The sequence below is a fragment of the Pan troglodytes genome, chromosome 2, assembly GCF_028858775.2.
Source record: "Pan troglodytes isolate AG18354 chromosome 2, NHGRI_mPanTro3-v2.0_pri, whole genome shotgun sequence".
NCBI classification, from domain to species: Eukaryota; Metazoa; Chordata; class Mammalia; order Primates; family Hominidae; genus Pan; species Pan troglodytes.
The window spans coordinates 8,763,983-8,781,537 of record NC_086015.1 but is presented as its reverse complement, the minus strand read 5'-3'; the positions used below and the strand labels follow the sequence as shown (position 1 = coordinate 8,781,537).

Here is a 17,555-nt window from a genome sequence, read left to right as displayed (position 1 = left end):
GTGCCATTATGAGAAAATATCCTCTCCCAAGATATGAACTCTTTTATCAGAGATTTAAGTTCAGGTTCTCATCAGCTCTTCCACAAATTACTGCCCATTAACTTTTTAATTCTTAGACTGCCTCCTTGGGACCCTGCTTTCCTCAGTTTACCTGTCCTCTACTGCCAGGTGTATAGTCCTCCGTTACAGCTCCAAAGCCCCTTGGAGGGCTGCACTGCTCCTACATGTGAACCCCAACCCCCATCCAAGGCCCTTCACTTCTACATAGCACTCCTCGGTCTGAAAGACCCAACCGCTGTTCTGGAAACCCAACTGCTGCTCTCACACCTCTGGGCCCTCTCTACCATGGAATATGACAAAGATTCCTTATGCCCCAGGTCCATGCCCAATTTCCCCCTTTCAGTCCCATGTCCATCCTTGAAAGCCCATTTCATCCACAGACCGTCTGCAGACTCCCCAGAGAGATGCTGGTCCTTCTTCCTTGGTGGTTCCCCGGCATCACTTCTACTTCTTGGAGGGCACTAAATGTCATCCTTGAGACATAGCATCCTATGTGCACATCCACGTATCCTTGTTAGAGGTTCAATTTCTTGAGGACTGAGATTCTGGGATTTCTCAAACTGGTAAAGCTTTAAAATTTGGGGAAGGGAAGGAATAACAACCTAGGGTTTCCAACTTCTAATTTGGCCAACAGAAAAAAAAAATCTATCATCCATAATCAACACCATTTCATTGAAGAAGACACTGTGGCTAAGAATAAAGACTGGAGAGATATAATCTCAGAAAATAATGGCCAGGTCTTCAAACTGAATCCATTGGTTTATGAAAAATTCACCACATTGTCCTCATTTTCCACACTTGACTATGCCTGGAGAAAATTCTCACAGACGAACTGGCTCCCATGTCTGGAAACCACTGCCCCATCATCGCCCCTGGTATAGCAGCACATACGCAGAAAGGACTCAATGACTATTCAGTTCAACTGCTCTAATCACAGGAAATCATGTGGTTCTAAGACAAGGAGCATTTCAGCTCTGCTTCCTCCCAACACAGGAGCCCAGAACACAGCAGTGGCTGGGCAACATTCCATTGATGAGAAGGACTGCAGGACCCACCCACACACACATGACAAAATAAAAAGCAATCCCAACGTGTACGACTCGTGCCCACGTGACAACTTAGACAAGCAGTGGGCCTTGCCACTGGCCCAGGTGCCTCACTCATTGTCCCAAATCCCAACCTGGCGCAACACGTGACAATGAACTTCAAAAGTGTACGTTGGGGGAAGCGGGGATTGGAAGGCGAAAGAAAAGGGCCACCGCAGTTGGCTGCACAGGTTGTGCCAAGGCACAAGGGTGCTGGCTGGAGGAGCAAGCAGGGACTGAAATCTCACCTGTGCTGCACCTGCCAAGCCAGGCACCCTGGCCCGGGGCACAGTGACTCACAGGAAGAAACGCCCTTTTCAAAGTTGCACAAAGAACCAAGACTTCATTAACCGAGACTCTGAATTTCAATTCAAGGCCAAGAATATGTCAGGTCAAATATATACATCAGGGTGAATTTTACGGTATGTGGATTATATCTCAATAAAGCTTTTATCAAAATATATATGTGTGTGTATGTGTACACAAGTCTGTACATAGATACACGTCCAAAAAAAACTCTTACTCAGAGAGCTAACAAAGAAGGAAGAGTGCGTAAAGGAGGTATTAAAAATATTTAAAGGGATCATATATAAAAGTTATGTTATTTATGTATTATTAAAATTCACGTTCTAAGATGACTGTTGTGGAAGAAAAAATCATGAAAATTGTTTTTTAAGGACATCTATAAAAAGTGAACTAGAAATAGAATTTGAGTTTTTATTATTATTTTTAAATATATATCATACCTACCTTTCAAAAAGTCATCTATTCATTTCTGACTAACATAGCCTGGTATCTCTAGTATTTCAAATCGATTTGGCTTTATTAAACTTTCAGTTAAAAGGTAGGTAAATTTATCAGAAGCAACAGCTGTGGTATCTATAGATACATAAAAGTTAAATCTTCTAAATAGCACACACAGTTCAAACTCTTTTGGTCATCTTGTGATGAGATCCCCTACAATCTTGGATAAAAACTGTAAATAAACTTCATGCAATCATTTACTTATTCAACAAACATTTATGGAGTGCCCACTATGTGCTAGATCTTAGGCCAGTTTCCTTTGCATATTCTCAGCGTTTTATCAGTTTTCAAATGTAACTCATGTTCTGGAACCAAGTCTGATTTATGACCAAATGATCACAGCAGGATACTAGCAGAATTCATTTTTCAAAACAGAATTTTGTGCCCTCAGAATGAGCTGTCTCTCAAACAAGCCTTGGTACCACCCAGACATCTGGCTCCCAGAACAGACTCTCCTCCTGCTCAGCAGGGATGCCATACCAGTAGCCAAGCTGCCTTCCTACCTGGATGGTGGTGTTGCCTCCTTCCAGAAGGGCAATGGCCAGGAGAATGCTTTCATGGAACACTCGGTCACTGGATGCGTTCATGATGAGGTCGATAACTAGATTGGAAGCCCCCTCCTTGTCAAGGTGACACTGAACCTCGGCCAGACTCATCTCACCCCTGCTCATAGAGCTGGATCCGGAACCTCCCCCTAAGAAGATGGAATATTGTTTTTACTAAGCACAATCAGAACAGCTAATGTTTGCTGCATACTTACTACGCACCAACACTTTATGCACTAAATGCTTTACCCATGTTCATCTCTTTTAACCCTTTCAATCCCACAAGGAAAATACTGATTATTAACACAGAGCGATGAAGGTGCTTTCCCTAAGGACACCCAGCTTGTCAGCAGCAGAGATGGTGTTTGAATTCAGACAGGTAAGATGAAAAAAGAATGATACATTTCCAGCAAGGGACCTAAAGCCAGCCAGCAAAGACTCTCCCTTACATTAAAACACAATTACTTGTGGCAGAGTTCAGAACTGGTTTCAGAAACAAACCAAAGTCAAACACTTCTTAGAACACTCTCAAGGAAGCTTAGCCTATAATGATCACTTTAGCTCTCTTTTTAACAAGCCCACTCTAATCCCCAACTTACTCTTTTACATAATTTATCTGTTTATTCATTCAACAAATGTTTGCTCACTGCTTGGCGTGGAGCCAAGAGCTGGGGATGGGGGAGATGAATATACTTAAGAAGACCTATGCCATTTAGAATGGATTCTGACTGTGTTTGGAAGGTACATATTTAAGGACTTGCCTTGTATTACTATTGGCAATGACTAAACCCTGAACGCACATGGAGAAATGGGCTGATCAGCTTCAAAAAGCAGAAAATTGTCTATCTGTCCTTTCGTGCAGAACTCAATTCCAATGTCACCTCCTTTATGCTGCTTGTCCTTGACTTGTCCTTATATCTATAGCACAAGGTAGAAATTGGGCTGCACATTCTCTCTGCTACAGCTTCTCAGAGCAGAGTCTGTCTTGCATTTCCAAATCCCTGTCATGATGCCTCCCCAAGGGCTTCACATAATTGTTAAATGACCTCACTACAGAAAGTAAAGAGAATGGTTTTGAGAGATTATGTGAAGAACCTCTGCATTGATTTTTGGATTTGAAAGGCCAAGTTCTCATCTCTAGGATGCCTTGAGAACTGCATCTTCACTGAAGCCAGCATAGCTCCATGAACTGGGCAGCTATGCTTCCAGTTTTCATTTAGTGAGAAGTCCAGGCTTCCTCCTTAGCACGTGCTAGGACAAATTAAGCGTACACTGAGTATTTCTGTGCTATACATGGAACCCACCAAGGATCTGAAGCTGCCCCACAGTCATCACCATAAGACAGGAAATCAGGCAACTCACATCTGTGCTTTGAGCACTGCCTAAAAACACAAACTAGGTAAGACCCACCTTTGAGTTCCATGTTTTTGTATCTTTTACCTGTAATTGTGCTTAAACTGATTTAAAGTAAGCACTTCTGTACAGGGATGTTTTTTTTGTAAACTCCCATAGGAGTTTGTGGATGTACACAGCATGGGCATTAGAATTAGATATACCAGGCTGAAATTACAGACCAGCCACTAACAAGCTTCCATTTCCTCTGTGGAACTGGGATAGACTGTACCTATCATATAATGAGTAGCTGGGAGGAGAAAATGAGACAAAGAATGCAATGCACTTAGGAAAGCCCCTGGCATTCAGTAAATGTGTAATAAATGGCAGCTTTCACTATCCTGGATGCCAATATCCTCATTATTTTATGGAAAGACAAGAGTCCTAACAATCACGAGACGAAGTGCAATAAAATCAAATCCCTCAAATCATTCAAACATCACCAAGATGGTCACTGCATGGGAAGGAGGAGCAAAAGGCTTAGCCACTATCTAGTTGCAGGGAAATGCTAGTTTGCAGGAAAATATGTTTAGACATCAATTTGATGGTAGACCAAAGACAAAACAAGTTGCTAAAAAATACACTTGCAACACAAATTCATCTGTTGTGAGCATTTCAGCCTGTTAGGAGGAAACATGCAGCTATCATAGAACACACTTGATTCACACACAAAGGTAATTACACCACAAAGTGTACCTCCTCCCCCGGGCTTGCTCGGTCCTCCTGGTGACAGTGGGCCATTGCCAAAGCTGGTAAGGCTCTCTCTTCTTCCCGAAGGTCTGATGTTTCCATAGTAACGGTTGACCAGAATTTGCCTGAGCGCCTCACCCTTAATTCAAACAGGATAATAAAATCAGCTTCTGCATTTAATGCATCACTGAGGGACGAATATTCAAAACACACAGGGGTACTCAGTTATAATTGGCCCAGTTTCACTTGGCGAAAAAATAAGTTATTCATAGAAGCATTTAGAAACTCTGAAGTTAACTTCAATATTTTCTCAGAAAACCAGATGTTTTTAAAAAAATGGTAGCAATCTAAAATATTGACTGAAGTACCCTCTCACAGAATGATAAGACAGAACAGTAATTTTGAAGGACAACTAACAATAACAAACAAAAATCTCTTTGGGGTAAGTTGATAAAATTAAGACAAATTGAAAATGCTTACAGGTCAGCTTCCACATAGCAATATAAAAATGTTATTTCAAGCACAAGGTTTATTCCCAAGGTCCGAAAAAATATTAAGATATCAGAGTAATAGAATAAGATGATACAATAAGCCAAGAGTAAGCCTTTCTTACAAAAATAGTCGATGGGCCAAATGGTTAAAAAAACAAAAGACAAACCAAAACAACAACAAAAACCTCATAATGCTATAGGAAATAAATTAGTGGCATGAGTGGCAGATATCAAATATATAAAAAAAAAACCCAACATAGATAAAATGGCATTTTGTCTGGAATCTTCTTTAAAACAATACAGGAGAGAAGGGGAAGCAGCGAAGGATATAAGTGAGACAAGAGTGGGCATGAGCTGAAAGTTGCTGTTGAAGCAGAGTTATGAATGAGGGGTTTCAAAACCTTTCTGACTCCTTTTATATACATTTCAACCTTTCTGTAATAAAATTTTTTAAAAATATAAATATCAAAGAGTCCTGAACAGGGATATAGTAACTCTTTGTTATTACTCTAACCAAAAAAACCTCCATTGTTCAGTAATACTGGGGGATACTGGCAAGCCAGTAACCAGAGGCAGCGTGCATTCTGCATTCTCAGCTCTACACTTTCACCCGCGCTCCTAAGGGGCCCCAAGACCACCTCCTAATCTGAAGGTTCTAAAAGTCAAAGGCTGTATAAATTTTCCCTGGACTCCTTTCCGGAATCAAAGTAGCAAGTCACGGAGTTCCTCTGGTACGTCATGAAGAGAGGTGAGGGAGAAGAAGTCTGGCCGAGAGGAAAGGTGTTGAAATGTAGCAGGTCTCTAAAACAGAGACTCCAGAGTTCTTCTGAAGAGACCTGCAACTGAACCATGAGTCAGGAGAATTTAAAATGATTTGTTAATAAGCTCTGAGAATAGGTCTGGAGATTTCAAGTGAGGCATTTGCAAAACAAGATGGGAGGGAGCAGACTGAAGCGGGGACCCTGGGAAATGTGAGGCACCCTGGGAGAAGTAGGGGACCAAGGAAGAAAGGAGATAGGCAGGAAACTCTTGGCTCCTGTCAATCATCAAAACCATGGAAAGTCCCAGAAAGGGTTTATCTACTCTGTTAATTCATGCTGCTAATTAAAGATTCCAGGGACAGATTGGGATGGGATAAACAGGGGAGACGGGAGGGGACTGATTTTTAAATGAATGTGCAGAAAACAAAAAAATCCCAAATTTCCTCTCTCCATTCCACCCACAAATATGTCTCTCTTCATAGTTCAGCAAAGGAGGGTAACTTCTATCAGCTCATGAAACTCATTTCCCACTGGACTGACTGTAAATTCAAAATTCCAAGAGTGCTTCAAATGGGTAAGTTACTGGTGATATTTTAAGTACTTTTTAAATAAACTGCTCACAGGTGGGGAAGAAAGTTTCGGTGCAAGATGCTTTAATGACTTAGAAGACCTCATTCTGGAAACAAGATACAACTTTACTGGTATTCCAGTCTCAGGCACCAGTGTAAACACATCAGCACTCTCTGAAGAAGTCACTGGGAACACAGTGATTTAAAAGGCTGACTTCATAAGAGAAGCACAAGTTTGAAAGCTACATTCAAGAAAGCCTATGAAGAAAGAATTGAGAGAAAGAAAAGGTTGTCTCCATGTTGAATATGATAGATTAAATATGATTTCCCTTTTTAAATATTATAATGCATCTATTTGATTTTCTTTCAATATGACACAGACTTTGAGTTCCAGCAACAGGAGTGATTGGCAGCTGACCATCCTGAGTCTCTCACTGGATCCCCTTTGGCACTGTGAGAACATTGTTTGAGCACTAGATGGCTGGGCTGAGACCCGTAAGCCGCAGCCAGGGAAGACAGCCAACGTAGCCATCGCAACGGGAATCTGAAAGAGCATAGGGTTGAGTGGCCAAGTGAAAGGCAGTATGGTTGTGACCAGTCAACAAACACACATTTCTTAAGGGGGTCTCAACTGGAGCCTGTGTACCACGATTCCACTTGGAGCTAGAGTGACTTGCTTAGAATTTCAATTTCTAGTGGTGGCTTTTTTCTTCCCCGCTTCGTGTTTTTGAGGGTGAAGAGCAAGACCCTGGTCAGTCTGCAATCAAGCAAGCAGGAGGTAATGAAAGGAGCACGTGGACGCCAGCAACAGGAACTCCACATTTATGCAGCCTGGATGCCAAACTCAAGTTACAAAGGGATCTCACATTACCATTTTGTCTCTCCTTCAACAGAAAAACCCTAGCAGTTACCATAGCAACTGATGCATCAAATGGTACATTTTCCCCCATAAGAGAATATCATGAAATGTGCTCATTCTGGGGGAAAAAAACCACACACACACACACACATTCCACCCAACAAACTTTTTTTTTTGCTTTTAATTATAAGGTTTTTGGCACATATTCGTCTCACCTTCTCCACACACACACACACACACACACACACACACACACACACACACACAATTAAACTGCAAGGAAGAAAAACCAGAGAGCAAGGTTTTTTGTTTTTGTTTTTTTTAAAGATGAGATTCATTCCTTTTTTGAAAGAATAAAGACTGAGAATTATAGGTAAGAGGGGATAGAAAAGGAAAATGGATAAGAATTATTAAAAGTTATGCAAATCCCTAATGTGAAAACTTGGGTTCAAGGAGAATTCTGTTTGAGCCAGCGGTTTAATTTAAGAAAAATTAAAATCTGCAGAGAAAAGCTTTCCTAATCATCCTGATATAAATTACTCAACAGCACTAAGCTGTTCATAATGTACCAGGCTGAGAAATCTGATTGCAGAGAAGGAAAAAAAAAAAAAAAAAGACTTCTAAAATAACGTCACTTCTTCAGCTTTAACATTTGGCTGTGCAACCCTTTTTAAAAATAATACCAGTTTTTTTCCAGCAGTTTACACCTACAGTATGCAAACAAATATCAGATGTTTGTCTCAGTCAGAAATTCCCACACATTATTACCTAAGACTGAGAAAAGAAAAAGTCATTTGTAATAAGTGTCACATTAAAACAATGAAAATTGGTAGATTAGTGATGTGGAGTAATTAAACCAAGCTCCTACCTGGTCACTCTACCAATATGAGTTCCACTGATATGAACTGAACTAAATAAGCGAATGAACTGCGTGGGAAGAGAGCCAGTGTTGAACAAGGCACTAAGGAGTTAACATTGCCACACACAAAGGAGAGAGAGAACTGACCTTTCGGTTTCCCAGGTTCCAGCCACTTAAAAATCATGTGCTTCAGGCAAGATCACCCTCTCATGTGAGCTGTGAGCCTCTCACACCTTAGTCGGCATGAGGGTAGCGCCTGGATTTTAAAATACCTTCCTTCTCCTCTTGTTGTCTACAAAATCACCTCAATGTTTCACTCCACAAGGTATCTACAAGTTAATATCCCTTATCACATTCCAGCCACTGTGCTAAGGGCTTCATGTGCACAGCTCACTGTCCTAAGGCATAGGGACCATTGTCACCCCCATTTTACAGCAGAAGAAACTGAGGCACAGGGAGGTTAACTTGCTCAAAATCACACAGCTAGTATCTGGCAAAAGAAAACCCCAAAACTTGAACCTGTTTCTAATTACAAAGTTCACGGGCATAGGCAGCATTCAGTACCAAGTCCTGTGAGAGCTCAGGACATGAGGGACAGGTATGTGCCTTTACCAGCTACTCCTAGGACCTAGGACAATTCTAAAGGGCAGGCAAGGATGGAAAATACAAGAATGCAAGGTGCCTTGGGCCATGAAGTGCAGGAGATACAGGAAGCTGGAGAAGAAGGGCTGTAGCCTCATGTCCTGAATTCGGATGAAATGCCAACTTCCTGGAGCTATTCTCTGGTCCTAGTCTGAGAAATCACAAAGTTGATGTCTCTATCAGAGCAAGAAAACAAAAGGGATTTGGGATGCAGTGGGACAGGGCAGGGGCCTGGGTGTGTGAGCAGAGTACAGGTGCATCTGGCTACCCATTTATCTCAGGCATCAATTCTCCAAGACAGGGGGCAGGTGGGGATGGTTAACGGGTACCAAAAAAATAGTTACAAAAAATGAACAAGACCTGCTATTTCATAGCACAATAGGGTGACTACAGTCAACAATAACATAATTGTACATTTTAAAGTAACTTAAAGAGTGTAACTGGATTGTTTGCAACTCAAAGGATAAATGCTTGAGGGGATGGATACCCCATTCTCCATGATGTGTATATTTCACATTGTGTGCCTGTGTCAAAACATCTCATGTACCCTATAAATACATACACCTACTATGTACCCACAAAAATAAAAGAAAAATTCTCCTAGACACCGATGACCATAGTTCCAAGACAGTCTTCATAATGACAGGTCATTTTTGAACTCCATGACCTTAGACAAGATGTTGAACATCCCAGAGTCTCAAGGTCCTGCTTGTGAAATGCGGATGAAGCCTGTGTCACCAGGACGTCTGGTTATCTTCCCAAAAATGGGCAACATGAAAATCGGTGCTGTCAGCATGCTCATGGATATACACAATCTTCTAGAAATGGTTTGGCAAGGCACAGTCAGCACCTTAAAAACAGATCTGCCCCTTGGCCAAGGAATTCCTCTTCTAGGAATTTATTCAAAGATGCACACATTCATTCATTTCTTCATCAAAGGAAAACAGTGATGAACCACCTGTTAATTTGAGGAACTTCAGGCAGCTGTTAACTTCCAAAGACTTTCAAAACAAATGCTCAGATCCAGTATTAAATGACAAAACAGGGTACAAAAGTTGTATACCTAGAATAATCCCAATGACAATGCAAATGTGCCTGTGTCTGTTGGCACATGTGCTCATGTGTATAAAAAATGGGTAGAAGGAAATATTAAAACATTAGTGGGGCTGGGCATGGTGGCACACACCTGTAATCCCAGCACTTTGGGAGGCCAAGGCAAGAGGATTGCTTGAGCCCAGGAGTTTGAGACCCGCCTGGGAAACATAGCAAGACTCTGTCTCTACAAAAATAAAAAATAAAAGAAAACTAGCCGGGCGTGGTGCCTATGGTACCAGCTACTCGGGAAGCTGAGGCAGGAGGATCTCTTGAGCCCAGGAGGTTGAGGCTGCAGTGAGCTGAGATTGCACCACTACATTCCAGCCTGAGCAACAGAGTAATATCTGTCTCCAAAAAACCACCCCAAATAACAAACAAAAACAGTGGCTCTTGTGGCTAGGTAATGTAATTATGAACTTTTTTCCATTTTTTAAAATTATAAATTATAATGGTCATCAGCCATTACAGTTTTTCTTTTTCTTTTATATTTCACCTAAATAGAAAGCCACCACAGAAAAGAAAAAAGGACATGAAAAGCTTACTTGGTCTTTATTTGGAGGCCAGCTGGTTACAGTGCTCTGATCAGGTAGACAATGGGCAGAACCACTATTTAGTTTCATTTATATACATGGCTGTGATTGCTCTTGAGTCAATTAATGCTTTAACAATATCAACAACAAAAGCTGTCTCTCAATCACAGTGTGTGGCTGATGGAGGTGTTACGGTCATTGATCATTAGCTCCCGATACCCGAGACTCAAGACTACGTACCCTTTTATGGTCTTCCAGCTGCCGCAGGGGTGGACTTGGTTCAAGCTCCTGCTAGGCATGCAGAAATTCCATTTTAATACAACACTAAGGAGACACTACCATCTGCAGCATCAGTCACATATAAAATACATTGAGAGTTCATATATAGACAAGAGTTACACAAAAGGAGAATAGGTCTGGAGTTTTGTTTTTCCCCCGTATATCCATGCTTGATCACTTTAGATGCTGCTTAACGACTGTCCTATACCCCCAACCCTAGTGCACTGTTCAAAATGGGCAGACACATGACTTTTTGGCCAACATAATTTATTGCAAAGATCATGACAAAGAAGTTCTATATTATATGCTGTGACATTAACCCAAAAGGGGTTGTAATGCAAGACTCAATAGGGCAGGTCCTTATGATTCATACATGCATCATTGCACAGCACATGCATAAGGACATCAAGACACACGCCTCTGAGCAGACACAGATATGGGACCACGGCTTTCCCCACCCCACAAGTACACAAGTCTTGTAACAAAACTGTTAACAGAATGAGGAGCTCTGATTAGGATATTAAACACTGATCATTAGAAAACATGGACACTGCAACTTAGCTATTCAATCATTTGTTCATGTTTCATTTTTAAGTCTTCTTTCAAATAAAGCACACTTCATTCTAGCTTGAACTACTGTGATTTTGGAATAGTTTCTGAAATTAAATTTTGATACTTGGAAATACGTCTCCCCAAAAAGCTTCTCTATGATCTTACAGACCTTAGTAAACGTTAGTCCTTCATTTAGTGAGTTTAGTTAGCAGCAAGGAGGAAAGATTTTTTTTTTTTTTAACTGCATCATAGGCTGGGCGCAGAGCCTTATGCCTGTAATCCCAGCACTTTCAGAGGCTGAGGCGGGCGGATCACCTGAGGTCAGGAGTTTGAGACCAGGCTGGCCAACATGGCAAAACCCCATCTCTACTAAAAATACAAAAATTCGCTGAGCGTTATTGCACATGCCTGTAATCCCAGCTACCCGGGAGGCTGAGGCAGGAGAATCACTTGAACCCAGGAGGCAGAGGTTGCAGTGAGCCAAGGTTGTGCCATTGCACTCCAGCCTGGGTGACAACAAGACTTTGTCTCAAAAAATAAAAATATTTTTAAAAGTGCATTGCAAAATTACAAGTTTATTAGTAGCTTTTTCTACAATTATAAATATTCTTTATTATTGATTTATAATAACTTCAAAAGTGCATCATCTCTGCACAGGACCCAAAGTCAATTTTGTATAACAGCAGAAAGGTCTTAACATCCTCACATGTCTCAGCTAAACGTCTCACGATTAAGATGGTTCTGAGTGAGAACTTTCAAAGAACCATGTCCTGGCACCTGGAGGATGCTCAGTTTGGATCCAGCTCCTCAGAAGTTTCTATACTGAGAGCCACATCCACGTCAGCAATGATCTGTTCCCAGCCAGCCTAGAGACCTCCCTCCTACATCTACCACCGGGACAGACTTTTTGTTACAACAGTTCAGACACCCAACCAGGACAACTGAGAGGCATCCATATTTGCTGGCAGTGGCGCTACAAATATAGGCGGGCAACACACCTCGGTGGCGTTCTCAGAATCCGGAGCTGGAGGAAGCTAATTGGGAGTAAAATGAAGTACGTTAGTCATGGCACTTGCATCTCGTGGGCCACAGAGAAGTCCAGAGACCAACACTCAAGGACAAAACACAGGAGGAAGGATCAGAGATGAGGCAACCCTGCTGGATCACCTGCCGAAGTGGGCTTCAGCAATCAAGGTGACCAGATACCTTCAAATCAAACTGAATGTGGTTGTGCTGGAGGAGACAATTGACCTGCGATGGGGGAACACATTTAAGATAAGAAAGAAACAAAAAAGTCTACCACTAACCAAGAAGGAATGATGCTTTAAAACAAAGCAAGTGACAGGAAAAACCACAGCACATCCGTGTCTCAGTCCACGGAGACAGGGAAAGCATTAGTATGCGTGTCCACGGAGGCTCTCAGGGGAGCAGGGGTAGTGATGAAAGCAGGGGCCCAAGGCTTGGGAAAGTTCCACATGCCACATGTCTCCTGTGGGTTTAGGCTTTCTCCCATGTCTCTCCATTCTCCACATCCTGTCCTACAGCAGGCAAGAAGACCTAGGCTCCAGCTTGGGCTTAGGGGATGCAGTCTCCCTGCTCCAGTGTCTCTGGGAGAAACAAGGTTTCCTGCACTCAGGGTTACTTTGGAGATGAGTTTCCCACCCCATGCGTTTCCCTTGAGGGCTTCATGGTCTGGATTTCCTGGCCCCATCCCAGCCATGCCACACAGATACCACCCTCCCCCTTGATTTAATAATTTCCAGCCCATGGATGAGCAACAAAAGGATGCCTCGAAAGGACACGCAGGTGAGGGGGAAGGGGTGAGAGGGCATGCAGGGGCTACACAAAGGTGTGCCTGGAGAAAAGTCCACCGCTCCATCTGCAGACAGTGCCGTGAATCTGCCCTCCAAAAGGACATGTGCCTGGAGCAGAGAAGAGATGACAGACGGAACTGCCAGACCCCACCTGGGCATCTCGGGACCAAAGTCACACACCAGCGGTGTGACTAGTGTGAGGTGTAGTCTGAGGCCACGAGACAAACCCGAGGCTCACGCTGCAACTGTGTGACCTTGGCCTCTAACAGGGCTCCAGCACACTCATCTCAGGGCCAGAAGGTGGCTGTCAGGTGGCAGGCCAGGGCTGGTGTTGAAAGCATGAGATGAGTGACACTACGAAATCTGGTGGTGTCTTCGTCCAGCTCAACATTACCCTTTTGATAGTTTGATCCCCAAGAGGGAAGAAAGCCTCTTAATATAGGGCTGCTATATTATGTAATCTAATGATTTCTGTCTTTTGTCTATTTCCCAATAGAGAAAATGAAAGAAAGATCCAGGGGATTAAACTACTTCGGCAAAGACAACAAGGGTTGCTCACTCAATTCTGGACAGACGACCTTTCATGCATGAGTCCAACTCCACTCATCTCAGGGAGAAAACTTCCCTCTGAAGCATGCAGCCTCCTGCTCGGGGTGGGGAGGGACAGTGCTGGTGGTAGGAAGGACATGAGTGGGGAAGGAAAGTAAAAGCAGAGCACAGGTAAAGGTATTTTCAAAATGATAGAAAGATCACAATCCAGGAATGCATTTTTAACTCTACCCTTACATTCTGTATGCTAAAGAATTAAAACTGTGTAAACATTTTTGCTATCTTCCCTTACTGCAAAAAGAACATATGAGAAAAAGCAGAATTAAAGCAATTTCCCATGCATTTTAGAGCAGACAGAGATATAGACAGAAGTATTATATTCTACTATTTGCATGGGCAACCCTCCCACTACAGCATCCTTTATACTGATCCATTATGATCAGAACAAAAGAATTATAGGCATGGATTCACCATAGGAACGCATGGAGCTACCCTCTTACCCCTTTGCCAATCAAAACAGAAGCAAAAGAAAATAAAGATGGAACTAGTGTGTCGTCTGTTTGAATTCTCTTGCCTGTGCTCTCTTTGTCCAGAGAAGCATCTTGAATTCTTTCAGAACAGAAATAGGTAGTATATATCTATTTCTTAATCACCCAGCAGGGATTATGTTTTATGATTGTACTGACACTCTGTTTCCTCTGTTAAACTGCTGTCATGCTTGTTCTAAAATTAGTTTAATTAATTCTTAAAACAAAAATTAAATTTAAATTAATAACTGTCTTTTCCCTTGAAAATTTTACGAAGCCGTTTGAGAAAACAGAGGATGCTTTGCAGCTTCAAGAATCATGTCTAACCAGAAAAAACACTTTTCAATGTGATCCCTTCGTGGAATAGACTGGAAAACCCCAGAGCACTGCATGAGGATCCTGTGACTATGGCTTATCCAGGGTTTAGCTCTGGCTCTCTGTGTGCCCCTGAGCCAGTCACTGAACCTCTCTGGGCATCCACTTCCTGACCTACTCAAGGAGGACAAAGCAAATATTCTTTTTTTGTGTGTCTGTTTGTTTTTGTGATGGAGTCTTGCTCTGTGTCCCAGGCTGAAGTGCAGTGGCGTGATCTCGGCTCACTGCAACCTCCGCCTCCAGGGTTCAAGCGATTCTCCTGCCTCAGCCTCCTGAGTAGCTGGGACTACAGGCGTGCACCACCACACCCAGCTAATTTTGTATTTTTAGTAGAGACATGGTTTCACCATGTGGGCCTGGCTGATCTCGAACTCCTGACCTCAAGTGATCCGCCTGCCTCGGGCTCCCAAAGTGCTGGGATTACAGGTGTGAGTCACCACGCATGGCTGCAAATATTCTTTAGGATTCCTTCTAGCTAAAATACTAATTAATCCTTGGTTTATTTTCAGTAAATTTCATTTCACAATATCTAGCTGGCAAGTTCCCTAAATAATCCAACCCGCTGGGACATAAAACATTTCCAGGCATGGAAGGGGCCAGGCCATACATGGTATCTAAGTCGGTAAAACCACCCATGGCCTATACTAGCACTTCCTTCTAATGAGGATGTTGGCTATGTTTCCTTGAGGATAAGGTTATTTTACGGCAATAAGCTGTAATTTCAATAAATATAAGCATATTAATAGGATATGTATGTTCAAATAAGATCTGTATAAATACAATGTATAATACCCCAAGTAAAACATAATGTTTAGTAAATGAATAAATGGAATTATATTTTTATTGTCACATTTTTTACATGAAAGGTGAAGCCCTCATTGAACATGTGTTCAGGGGGAACATTTTGAGGGCACGGGCTCTCTGAAATTCCCATGTCCTGTATTCCTGCTTAGTCCCAGGACCAGTCACTACGTTCAGGCGCTGGCACCTCCAGTCAAGGCCAATCTCACACACCAGCAGGCGATTCATAGTGATCTGATGTGCTCTGGTTTTGAACTGAGAAACCAACTAGTGCCCTCTACTGCCTCTTCATATTTACTCTGCAATCTTGTCTTCCCAGTGTTTTTAGACGAGGTGAGCAAAACCTAACTTAATAGAAAAATGACTCCCAATGAATGGCTTTGAAATAGAAATTCAAACTGCACCTCAAGTCACTGAATCTTAAGTGTCCTTCCTGGATGAGGCCACGAATCAGGCCCTCATTATGGTACCTTGGGTAGTAACTGAATATATGCATATGCGACACTGATCTACTCACTTGCAACACATAATGTACCCAGCATTTTATCAAGGGACGAATTTCTACTACAAATGAAGGAAATTATACTTTATCATTCTTAAATGAAAAGGAGCACACAGACTTCCTAAGGTGACTATTTCTGGTGTCTGCACAACAGCACCCACGCACATCCATCCACCCGCTTCATGTGTGCCCATCACAGACCAGCACAGATCGCGGCCTGCAAATACCCTTTGTTTTCTACTGCCCTCAGCAGGAATCCCCTTCCTACCCTGGGGCTTCTAGAATTTTCCTTTGAAATGGGATGTCTCTTTCTATGACTAACCTGATAGAAACCGAATGCAATTCAAAAAATGTAACTGTATCGTAGATCTAGTTATCAGCAAATCAAAGACAATTTGTATCTCCAGCCCCTCGAATCAGTCTTCAGAGTTCCTTTCCACTCACTCATAACCTCAGAGGAGACCAACAAACAGTGAACAGGCTTGCAAATATGTTTGCTGGGCCCGATCCTGCATCAGCCTCTGAAAACCCACACTAAGAAAACAGAAAGCTTTAAAGAAAATTGAGCTAAAATAGAAGTTATCTAGCATTTCAGTAGAACAACTTTAAATCTTCCTATCTGCTGAGACAACTATCTTTACTAACTCTATTTGTTTTTAGAAACAGAACTAAGCAAAAATTATTTAGCTCCAACAATGTGGTTTCACCTACAGTTTATAGGACAAGCTCATCAGAACTCAATAGCAAAGCTCATTTTTTAAAAACACATTCTGACATGACCAAATTATACAACTTCAGTCATTACGGAATAATCTCAGTGATATGCATATATATATATATATATATATATATATATATATATGCACACACATATCTACACACAGACATATATAAATATAAATATATATATATATATATATATATCCCTCCACTGACTTTGCAATAGCTTCTGTATGTTCTGAGTTGAGTTTGCTCTGTGGTTGCCAGTGTCTAACAGTAAACAGCCCCACTGCATTTATTGGCAATTACTGCTGAAGGTCACACATCAGCAGTGAGCCTAAATTCCAGGAAAAAAAGCAGCTCTTATGTAACTGCTGCCTGAACACTGGCAGGTACCCAACCCAGCAGTTCACAGCAATGTAAAAAAGTAGGACATCTCCACCCTGGGTTGGGCGTCATGAGAACGCCCCCTGAAGGTGAAATTTAATCACTCTGTGTTTCTCCTGTTCCCCCCTCCAACCTCGAATTTTACAATGGCATCTTTTGCCTGCAGAAGCAGCTCAAGTAGGAGAAGTCGAGGTGTTAACATATGCAGGCTGCAGCCGCCCTGAGTAGCTGGAATGTGAATTTAGCTTTTTTGTTGCAATGCAGGAGGGCAAAGTTGCTAGCTGGCACCAATGGCTCCAGAGATTCCACAGTTCCAAGGAGGCAGTGATTCAGTGGGAATCACATCTCAAATATGTAGAAACAGACACGTCCACTGAACTACAGTACCTGCCTTCTAAACACACCAATCCCTTCTACAGACACATCTATGAAAACTAGGTGGACTACTGTTCTGCTCACCACCTCGGGAGTACTTCGCCGGAACTATCCGTTTGATTAGTGCAGCACTTTAAAGCGTAGGAAAGCAATTCACATGATTACCTGTTGGGGCCACTCACCTGTCGTCACCTGATCTCCTAAGCTGCTACCTGGCCTCCCTGCTTAGGTAGAAGTCCCCGCATTCCATGAGCTTCTCCTTTCTAATGTGTCTCACAGCTGAGAGCTGTCA

At 42.2% G+C, this 17,555-nt stretch overlaps 1 protein-coding gene across 1 annotated transcript in view; it reads right to left on the bottom strand.

Moving 5' to 3' along the window:
• The window catches only part of ITPR1 (inositol 1,4,5-trisphosphate receptor type 1), a 354,044-nt gene that overhangs the window by 109,675 nt on the left and 226,814 nt on the right, over positions 1 to 17,555 (bottom strand). Inside the window, exons 41-44 of the mRNA XM_054680363.2 lie at positions 12,212 to 12,247; positions 10,623 to 10,670; positions 4,583 to 4,715; positions 2,453 to 2,643 (exon numbers count right to left, since the gene is read on the bottom strand). Coding sequence (XP_054536338.1) covers positions 2,453 to 2,643; positions 4,583 to 4,715; positions 10,623 to 10,670; positions 12,212 to 12,247 — 408 coding nt within the window. The remainder of the gene's footprint in view (positions 1 to 2,452; positions 2,644 to 4,582; positions 4,716 to 10,622; positions 10,671 to 12,211; positions 12,248 to 17,555) is intronic.